Source organism: Macrosteles quadrilineatus, unplaced genomic scaffold (assembly GCF_028750875.1).
Source record: "Macrosteles quadrilineatus isolate MER2022 unplaced genomic scaffold, UCM_ALF_1.0 Scaffold_3__2_contigs__length_128488019, whole genome shotgun sequence".
Classification (NCBI taxonomy): Eukaryota; Metazoa; Arthropoda; class Insecta; order Hemiptera; family Cicadellidae; genus Macrosteles; species Macrosteles quadrilineatus.
This window is the reverse complement of record NW_026542596.1, coordinates 74121467-74133011: the sequence shown is the minus strand read 5'-3', so window position 1 is coordinate 74133011 and position 11545 is coordinate 74121467. Positions and strand designations below refer to the sequence as shown.

The 11545-nt window shown below is 33.8% G+C and overlaps 1 protein-coding gene across 1 annotated transcript; it reads left to right on the top strand.

Moving 5' to 3' along the window:
• The first annotated feature begins 8082 nt into the window (after positions 1-8082).
• On the top strand, positions 8083-8880 carry LOC128989305 (uncharacterized protein K02A2.6-like). Its single transcript, XM_054411184.1, has one exon. The coding sequence runs from the start codon at positions 8083-8085 to the stop codon at positions 8878-8880; it is 798 nt and encodes a 265-aa protein (XP_054267159.1).
• Positions 8881-11545: the final 2665 nt, after the last annotated feature.

The window sequence follows — 11545 nt, the reverse complement described above, 5'->3', positions numbered from 1 at the left end:
TACATTTGCTTTGACATTTTATTGTAAACAACCAGAACTGTCAAATTTCTATTTCACAAATTCCGACAGCTGATCCAAAAAAACGTATTTTCCTTCCACCATGTAAAACAACTATGTGGTAGGTTTATTTCATCTTAAACTTTATGATAGATTATTTATTATAAATCTATTTCAATGATTATGAAACAGATTATTCCCGTTGAGAAGCAAAAACTAATAGTGAGAAGAAGAACATATGTAAAACAGTCAATGTGTAAATTATCTATGTTGTATTAAAAATGTGTTTAGTTTTGGATGTTGGTTTGTGTTGAATGATATCGGTTTTTAGTTATTGCATTTTTATTCTAAGGATTTGGCATATGAATAAGCCTATGATAAATAACACCATTTCAGAGTTCTGCCAGTTTTTATCCTGTAGAGTTTAAAGTAGCCTTCACCTTATTATCTACATATTGGCTAAACAACTTAGGTACGGTACTTTATAAAAGCTGACAGCCTTTTTACGTTGACTTAATGTAAGCTTACCTTTTCCCGTACATGGGCAGATTGATTGTTAAGAATTAACCCTTTAAACTGGAATATAACTGTCATGTAAATAGTGAGTATTTCCTTTAGTTAATAATCTTATAGTTGACTCTTTTAAAATCATCAGAAATTATGACTGTTATTAGTTTTTAAACAAGTTATTTGTTTATAAATAACTCCTGTACTTCTTTGCAATTGCTCGATTTCGAGCAACATGTACACTAGTACTTATTTAATACGCAAGCAGGTTTTTTGTGACAATTACTCCTCCAAAACTACTGAACCGATTGACATGTTTTTGGTATCATTGGAAAGAGCGTAACGTGAAGTTGTGCAGGAAACTTTATTTTTAGGGAAATAATTAGAAAGTGAGGCTCTTTGAAGTTTCGAGTTTCTCCAAAAGATAAACATGGGAAACAAACATTGTTATGAAACTCCAGCTGTTGTCAGAAATTAAAAGTGAGAAGAAGAACATGTAAACAGTCATAAGTTTGCTAATTCAACAGTTTGCTACAAACATTTACTGACAAGGTTGAAATGAAATATTTACTATTTGAATTTGGGTTGGTGTAAATATTACAATGGAAAAAAGCGAGAGAGCCTGGATGGTTTAATACACTAAAAAGAAAACTGAATTAACACTGTGCTACATTTCTTAGAAATCATTGAAAGAGCCGATTTGCAAACTATGGAAACATAGGAAAGACATAGAACACCACCAAGGAGAAGAAATAGAAATATTGTTTTTCTTTTCAATTTATAATCGTTATTATGGACAACCTAATGCGCTAGTTGCAGAAAACACTATTAAACAAGATCAGCTTTTGAAAAATGATAAGATATTTACAACAAATGTTGATTATATCGATCTGTTATGTACATTTTGAGTATATCCATAATCTTTTAGTCAAATCTTTTAAAGTCATCAGAAATTATTACTGTTATTCGTTTTAAAATAACGCCTGTAATACTTAGCAATTGCTCGAACTCGAGCAACAGGTACACTAGTTAATAAAAAAATGTTGTATTGAATTTCAGTTTTATAATTAAGTCAAGTGTAAGTCTTTTCATCACAAAATATAATTAATCCTCAATTGTTGCTAACTGTATGCTCAAAACTCCTCATCAAAAGGTAAATTTGGTAACTAACCACTCTGTAAATGCTTTGAATATATATTGAAACATAAAGACACATTATAATAGCCTCCCAAAACAATAGCCAACTTTGCTGAAACAATGCTGTTTCAAACAGTACATTTAATTTCTTTATAATTCTCATCCAAGTGACCAATGGAACAATGGTAAAAGTTTGAAACTTTGTCGGACTACAATAATCAGCTTCTCGGGGGAAACATTTACTCTTTCATTCGGTCTGTAGCCAACAGTGTTGTTATTTTTCAACTATCATTTACCACTAAAATCTCATATTTGTTAACAATAAAAATATTTACCTTCTGAGTAACATTGTGTTGACAGATAACACCTTATCTACATGTAATATCCTATAGGCACCTGGGGGCGTAAGACGTTTTAGTTTTGCTGGGGTGCAAGTAAGAGAACAATTCCCCCTAAAGGTAGGTGGAGAGGGGCGCAATTTTCTCTCTATAGCGCATCATGTATCACATGGAAATCCCGGGCCTTCCCTTACCCCAAGATAGTAATAATCAAATTCCGATATCCTTATTCACAAAGTACAAAGTACCAGTACATATTTGACCAGTGTCAAGAATAGTAAATATTAATTATTGGTAAATACTACCTAATTACTGTAGCTCTATTATAATTCGGGGTCCGCTTGTGTAGCATTTTTTTTTAACTCCGTACATGTACAGAGCTACAGACTACTCCTGTTGTGTTATTTCGATGAAATTTGATGTCACTAATCCATGTTATCTCCAGGCATTTTGGATTTTTTTTTATATTTTAATTTTTTATGGTTATTTTACCACAACCCATAAAATAACAGAAAATAGAATTTTCACAAAAACTGTTCGAGTATAATCTTAATTTAGTATTGTTTGATAGTTAAATGTATAAGTAATTAATACATCAGCTGATTTATTATTATTAAGTTTGTTAGTAAATATTCTGCTTAGTTTGATGTGTTTAAGAATTCAATAAAATGGTTCTTTTATATTTTGAATATCATTTAGTGTAATGTAATGTAGTGTGGAATGCTAACGGCTTGGCACAGCGATGCCAAGAATTAAAACTGTTCATTGCCAAACATAAGTTGGACGTTATTCTTATTTCTGAAACTCACTTTACTGATTTAAACTTTTGTAAAATTCCAAATTTCAGTCTATACAACACTAACCATCCTAGCAATAGAGCTCATGGAGGTTGTGCTATCTTGATTAAAAGTCTTATCAAGCACCATGAATTGCCAAAATATCAGTTCGATTTCATCCAAAGTTTATCTGTTGTAGTGGAGTTTGAGACAGGCCCACTTACTATAAGTTCTATTTACTGCCCACCTAGACACAACATTACACGCCAACAGTTTAATGATTTCTTCTGCACTTTAGGCTGTAAATTTTTGTCAGGAGGAGACTACAATGCCAAACATCCTACATGGGGCTCCCGTCTGGCAACTCCTAGGGGTCGACAACTATTGCAGTCAATCCAAGAACGGAACCTTGATACTCTATTGACAGGCGAACCGACATATTGGCCCTCTGATCGTCAAAAAATACCAGACCTTCTTGATTTTTTTGTTACAAAAGGTGTATCCCGAGATTTTGTGACAATCGAGCAATCTCTGGACCTTTCCTCAGACCACTCACCTGTAATTTTAACGATCGCTTCAAATGTTATATTCAAACCTATTCCACCACATTTATGCAACAAAAATACAGATTGGAATTATTTTCGTGAATTAGTGGATCAAAATTTAAAGATTTCTGTGTGTTTGAAGAGCGAAGAAGATTTGAATCTTGCTGTTGAACATTTCAACAAAACAGTTCAAGACTCCGCTTGGAGAGCAACTCCAGACCAGAATAAACATAATTTAAAATCAGGAATACACTATCCAATTGAAATTAATAGGAAAATTGCCGAAAAACGCCGACTCCGTAGAATATGGCAAAACTCTAGAGACCAGACGGGTAAAAGAAATCTAAACAGGGCCACTCAACAACTAAAAAGGTTACTGTTTAAATTAAACAATGACAGATTTCAAGATTTCACATCAAACCTTTCTCCATCTGAAGCTAGTGACTACTCCCTTTGGAAAGTTACAAAAAACTTAAAACGTCCACAAATTTGCATTCCACCTATTCTAAAAGAAGACGGTTCTTGGGCCAAAAACAACATCGAGAAAGCAGATGTATTTGCTTCATACTTCAAGGAAGTGTTCAAGCCATATAATATTAATTCAAATGTTGAGCAAGAAATTTTGGAATTCCTCGATTCTCCAAATCAACTTGATTTACCAATAAAATTGTTCACACCATCTGAAGTAGCTAAAGTGATAAAAGACGATTTTAACGGCAAAAAAGCCCCCGGTTATGATCTGATAACAGGTAAAGTGTTGAAAGAGCTTCCTAGAAAAGGAATAGTTTTCCTTACAGTACTTTTCAATGCAGTTTTACGCCTTGAATACTTCCCAATACAGTGGAAGGTTTCACAAATTGTTGTTATTCCGAAACCTGGTAAACCTTTAAATCAAGCATCCTCTTATCGGCCTATATCTCTTCTTCCTGTGGTTTCTAAAGTTTTTGAAAAACTTTTCTTAAAAAGACTCCAAATTATAATTGATGAAAAAGAATTGTTGCCTTCCCATCAGTTTGGATTCCGCCGAAGGCATTCCACCATTGAGCAAGTGCATAGAATAGTGAATGTAATCAAGGAAGATCTTGAAAATAAACGTTTTTGTTCATCTGCTTTTTTGGACGTAGCCCAGGCGTTTGATAAAGTCTGGCACACAGGATTATTGTTCAAAATTAAAACTTTGCTGCCCCATACATACTATGGAGTGTTGAAATCGTATTTGTCCAAACGCTTTTTTCAAATTAAATATCAAGATATAGTTACAGATGTGCATGAAATTGAATCAGGTGTACCACAAGGCAGTGTTCTTGGACCTATTTTGTATATTTTGTTCACTTATGACCTTCCAAGTACTCAGGGTATTACGGTTGCAACATTTGCAGACAACACTGCTTTTTTATCATCAAATCAGGATCCTATTCTGGCATCATCAAACCTTCAGGCTGCATTAGACGATTTGTCTCAGTGGCTACAGAATTGGAAAATTAAAGTAAATGAAACAAAATCCGTTCAAGTTACATTTACTATGTCTACAAGAACTTGTCCCCCAGTAACATTGAATAATGTCATGCTTCCACAATCCAACGAAGTTAAGTACCTTGGTATGCATCTTGACAGACAGCTTACATGGCATTCACACATTTGGAACAAACGACTTCATTTAAATTTAAAAACAAACAAACTAAATTGGCTCATTGGTCGAAATTCAAAATTATCTGTTGAAAATAAATTACTTTTATACAAAATTATATTGAAACCTATTTGGACCTACGGTATCCAACTCTGGGGAACCACTTCCAACTCAAACATAGAAATAGTTCAAAGGTTTCAATCGAAAACATTGAGAAAAATTTTACAAGCACCTTGGTTTGTCACAAATAAAGTAATTCATCAAGATACAAAATTACCCTATGTTAAAGAAGAAATAAAGAAACGAAGTGAAAAATACCAAAGAAAATTAGAAACCCATCCAAATTTCCTGGCAGTCAACCTCCTCGACAATAGTGAAGCTACATATAGGCTCAAAAGAGTTAATCCAATAGACCTTCCAAATCGTTTTTAGTTAAACTTTTAAAAATTTTTTGTATGTTAGGGGACTTGATGGAGTGTAACTAACCCATGTTAAAATGGTTATAAAATTTACTTATTATTCTAGTATAGAATAGATTGTAAATAAATACTTGTAAAAAAAAAAAAAAAAAAAAAAAAAATTAGTGTAATTCTACATTGGCGACGATGAGTAAACGAACCAAAAGAAGAAATAGTTAATTCAATGAAGAAGATAAGTATGAAACTAAAGAAGACACATTACAATCAAAGATAGAGAAGTTCAAATGTCAAAGCTATGATGAGTCTAGTAGGTGGGATGGTTATGAAGCACATTTTCTATTGTTATGCAAGGTAAAAGGATTGGGAGAAGATTCTCAGAGATCAGAGGATGCTCGAAGGGATCTTTTGCTTGCCTATGTGGGTCCGGCACCATTAAGAAAAGTTCCAAACTTTCTGCTGCCTTTAAAAGTACATCAGGCTACGTGGGCAGAACTAGTTACTGGTTTCAGGTCAGTATACAAAGCTAGTAAAACTATATTTTCAGCTAGAATGGAATTTGAAAAAAGTATCAGAGAAAATAGTGAAAGTCTTTCAGAATTTGTAATACGTTTGAAAAATTTAGCAGATTTTTGTAAGTATGAGAACAAGTTTGATGAAAGAATAAGAGATAGATTTGCTGGAGGTATAAATTTTCCAGAGTTTGAAGTAGAAATTAGACAACGATGGCCTGATGGGGTAAAAGAAAATGGTGACAAGTTAACATCTGAAGATGTTTTTGAACTGGCCACTTCAATGGAAAGAGCTCGTCATGAGATATTCAAGAATAATGATAAAGAGTTGGAAGTATCACAAGTAAGAAGAAACAATAAGGAGTTTAAAAGAGAAGTGAAATACAATGAAAAGACAAATCATCCATGTAGTAGATGTGGAACAAAGAATGAATTTGGTAAATGTCCAGCCTATCAACAAAAGTGTTTGAATTGTAAAAAAATAGGACATTTTGCAAAGGTATGTCGACAAAAATGAGTGAATAATTTGCATAAAAAGTCAGAAGATGAAGAATCTGATTCGGACTCATATGACATGAGGATAAACGATGTTAAAAAGGAAAGAAGACATATTTGTAAAGCACGTATTCATTTAAAGTTAAATAAGGTAGCTACAAACATGGAATTTGACTCTGGAGCTTGGGCCTCAATGATAGGTAAGCCTCTTTGGGAGAAAATTGGTTCACCAAGACTTGATAAGACTAATTCAAAATACGTGGCATATGGAAACAATATTTTGGATATACTTGGTGAATGTTATGTCAATGTTTCAGTAGGTGATGAGACACGTAGATTAAAAGTAGCAGTAGTAAATGGAAATGAGAAACCGCTGTTTGGTTTACCATGGATATTAGCCTTTAATATGAACCTCCCTCCTGATGTTACTATTAGTAAAGTAACATGTAAGCAGAATCATAATCAATATAAGATGGATGATGTGAGGGTTAAGGAAGTACTAAAAGAATTTGAAGATGTGTTCTCTGAAGGGCATGGGAAAATCAAGGGTTATAAAGCACGAATTCACGTTCGAGAAGATGCAAACCCTCAACATTTTTCAGCGCGCAGGGTTCCGTTTCCCTTGAAAAAACGAATTGAGAATGAACTTACAAGACTTGTAAATGAGGATATCATTGAAGAGGTAGATCCTGCTGCTACACCTATTCCCTGGGCTACCCCAACAGTTAATGTAGAGAAGAATGATGGTTCAATAAGAATTTGTGGAGATTTCCACACTTTGAATCAAAATTTGGTCCCAGAAAATGCAATTATTCCGACATTTGAGAAACTAACAAATAAAGTTGCAGGCGGACAAGAGTTTTCCAAGATAGACCTACGAGATGCATACCTACAAATGGAGGTTGCAGAAGAACACCGAAAGTATTTAGTAATAGCAACGCATAGTGGTTACTATAAATACAAACGTTTACCTTTTGGGATATCATCTAGTCCAGGTATTTTCCAAAGATATATGGAAAGACTCTTAGCTGGGATACCACAGGTTGGAGTTCTTCTGGACGATATTATAATAACTGGAAGGAATAAGAACGAGCATTTACGAAATTTGAGAGAGGTTTTGAAACGAATGAAAGAAGCTGGTATAAAAGCAAAGTCTAGTAAATGCAAATTTTTTGAAGAGTCAGTGACTTACTTGGGACATAAAATCGACCGGAATGGAATACATCCTACTGAAGAAAAAATAAAAGCCATTCGAGAAGCACGGTCACCTACTAATGCCAAGGAACTCCGATCATTTTTAGGTTCTATTAACTACTATGAACGATTTATTCCGGGACTTCATGCCATTTGCAGTGATCTCCATAAGCTGACTGGGACTAAATCACAATGGAAATGGTCCGAACAAGAAGAGGGGACATTTAAAAGAATAAAAGAAATTCTATCAAGTAAAGACACAGTAGTGCCATACGAAGAAATGAGACCATTGGTAATGGTCTGTGATGCATCAGAAAATGGATTGGGAAGTGTACTAATGCACAGATATGAAGATGGACTAGAAAGACCAATTGCTTTTGCCAGTCGTACACTATTGCCCGCTGAAAAACAATATTCAAATGTCGACAGAGAAGCGCTAGCTATTATGTTTGGACTCACGAAATTTCATCAATATGTATATGGTCGGAAGTTTACTTTAGTAACCGACCACAAACCTCTACAACGGATATTTGGAAATATGCGAGATCTCCCAAAAGTTGTAAATAGCCGTTTAGTGAGGTGGGCTCTCCAGTTGAATCAATACAACTATGACATAGAGTACAGAAAAGGAGAAGATAATGTGTGTGCTGATGTTCTATCAAGACTTCCGATTGAAGAAGATCAACCTGAGGAGGCTCACATTGGTTTTTTGAATGTTGATAAGGTTGACTCTATCATGTCTTATGACCTCTTGAAACAAAATTCATTTACAGATAAAGCAATTAAAATGGCAAAAAACTTTGTATTGAGAAATACATGGCCCCCTGTTGTTCCTGAAATGTTGAAGTCATACAAACAGAGGAAAGATGAATTGAGTGTTGAAGATGACATATTATTGTGGTTTGGAAGAATTGTAGTTCCAGAATGCATGAGATGTTCTGATGTTCTGAAGATATTGCACACAGGACATCCTGGTATTGTATCAATGAGGTCTGTAGCACGACACTATGTATGGTGGCCCAACATGGATAAAGATATCGAAGTTTATATCAAGAGGTGCACATCTTGTCAAGAGAATCGAGATAATGTGGAAGAAGTACCATTACATCCTTGGAATGTACCTGATAGAGTTTGCGAAAGGGTACACATTGATCTGGCAGGGCCAGTTAACGGATCTATGTGGTTGGTAGGTATTGATGCTTTGTCAAAGTGGGCAGAAGTGGACTGTCTCAAGACAACAAACTCTTCAACAATCATTCAACGATTGAGATCTTGGTTTAGTCGATATGGAATACCAAGTGAAATTGTGACAGACAATGGACCTCAATTTGTATAAAAGGAAATGGAAACATTTTTTGAGAAAAATTCTATCAACCACATAAAAACAACTCCTTACCATCCTAAAAGTAATGGACTTGTGGAAAGACTAATTCGTACTTTGAAAAGACGGTTCTACACAACAAAGCAGGATGTTGGAGATGGAATGCTAGCTCTTCAAAATGTTCTTTTTAGCTACAGAAACTCGCCTCAGAAAACAACTGGTAGGGCTCCGGCAGAATTGTTTCTCGGTCGTAGACTACCAACAATTTTTGACAATATGAAACCTAATCTTAGGAAAAAGATGGAGATGAAGCTTTGGAAAGAACAAGGGAGGGACAACAAAAAAGTTCGAACTTTTGAAGAAGGAGAAGATGTGTGGATTAAGAATGAACATGGGAATGGTTGGTCAGCTGGAATGGTGAAAAATAAAAATGGACTGTACTCATATGATGTACTTTGTGGAGGTGTTATAAAAAGGAAACATGCGGACCAGATGAGACAAAGAATGGGAGCTGTTGAATCCGTGTAAAAAGAAAGAGGGGAAAAGTGTTGGATAGTTAAATGTATAAGTAATTAATACATCAGCTGCTTTATTATTATTAAGTTTGTTAGTAAATATTCTGCTTAGTTTGATGTGTTTAAGAATTCAATAAAATGGTTCTTTTATATTTTGAATATCATTTAGTGTAATTCTACAAGTATGTTATGGTTCTTTCAACTCCGTACAAAATGGTAAACCCCCGATGCTGTAAAAAATATATTTAAAACAATATTGCAATTTCAGTGATTTTACCCAACATAATTGTCATAGTTCTTCTCAACTTACCTATGAAAAGGGTGTTGACACGCTAATGTGAGGACATGTGTCAAAATCATCAACTCCAGTAAACCTATTGATGTTCAAAAGCTGGAATGAAATCAAAATCAGATAATCTTATCAAAGAAGAATGTTTTCAGAACTGTTTCCTTGTTGCTGGTAAAATTGCCTCAGGGATAACTAACACATTATAGAGAACAATAGAATCTCACATTGGGGAATTAAAGATAACAAAAACAAAGAATATGATACTATAATTTTTGTTTGTCGACAAGGATTTTTTGAGGAGGGAAATTAAAAATAAATGTTTAGATAAACCATGCAACAATATTTTAATATCATAAATTTAACGGTAAAATTTATTTATATGTACTCTCGATAAAAATATATTTAAATAAATAGTTGTTTGTTAAAATAAATATATAAATATTTTTTTCTATATACATAACATAAACATGAGTTGTTTACACAAATAAACGTTGACATTTGAACTTTATAGTTTTGCTGGTTTTCTGTATTGTTCTGTTTATTCAGTAGAAATAATTAAAACACTGTAGCTTTTCCATCCCTCTATTGTCAAAACAAACAGCAAGATTGTAATGCAAACAGTCCTTTGGTATGCGTTGGGTGGTTGGAACCACCAAAAATATAAAGAAAAATATCCCTCCCTTATTATAAAGGTTTAATTTTAATTAGCTCTTTTTATAAAGCACCACTAGGTCTATTACTGAAGCATTTTAAATTTTTGGAAAAAGTAACTCTCTTATACAGCTAAATAGTTATTTGTGTGACTAGTGTGAAGTGGCACTTTGCACTCCTGTTACACATTATACTTTTCCTACAGTTACTATAAATCATATAAATAATTATTCTTTCAAACACTGTATAACACGTTTTTAGGTTAGGTTGAATCCAAACATTGATTGAAATGGAAAACGCTAACACTACACTAGCTGATCGTAGTCGTAATATCTTTAAATGTTGCCAACTTATTTTCAATGCCGTTTACAAGTGTACACGGATTACATGCCTAATAAAAGCACACTGTTTTGTGTTGCTTGGTTGGAATACTGATGTGCGCCAAAGTAAAAACTGTGTGCCAAAGTAAAAAATTGTGCGCCAAAGTCATGCTTTCTCTACTATAATCGTGCAAAGAAGCCCACTTTGTCGGGTGACTGTAGGAAAAAATAATTTTATTATGACAAAATTGCACAAGTCAATTTAGATGAAACCTTGTAGAGGAAGTCAGACTTTGAACAAACAAGTACAACTGTAATGTAGATCACATTAGCCTGTAGATGAAACCCATTCCATTTACATAAAAAATTAGTACAACAATTCCGCAAAGTGAATGAAGCATTTGCAGAAACATCGTTTCAATGTTTGTAGAACAAGTACAAACTCTTGTCTGGAAACATTATTGCAATGTTGATTGGATTGGAAACCATAATCATAATCGTTGTCAATTCTACAAAATAAACAAGTTTATAATCATTTTTTATTAAATAAATTCAAAAGACTCTGTCTTATAGCGTGTTGCGACTGACACACACTACTTGAGAGAGTCAAGAATACAAAATGTTGTCAAAAAAGGTTGAATTCTGATATACAGGGTGTCCAACGGAAGGTGTCTAAAATTGATTACGGAAAAACGGCTTAACGTACAAGGATGAAATACAATTATTTCCCCATAAATCAACCCCAAGGAAAAACGAAAATAAATTTTTTTTCCGATACAGGGTGTGCCAAAAACTGAGGGTCACTATCTCAAATTTTGGAATTTTCCTATGTAAACATATTATGTGTTAAAGGTATTTATAGGACAAAAATTTTGGCAAAAACAGAAATTAATTATCTTTTTCCG

What these genes read in the sequence shown, in the direction of transcription:
- LOC128989305 (XM_054411184.1), top strand. Translation starts at nt 8,083, where the DNA reads ATGCGAGATCTCCCAAAAGTTGTAAATAGCCGTTTAGTGAGGTGGGCT.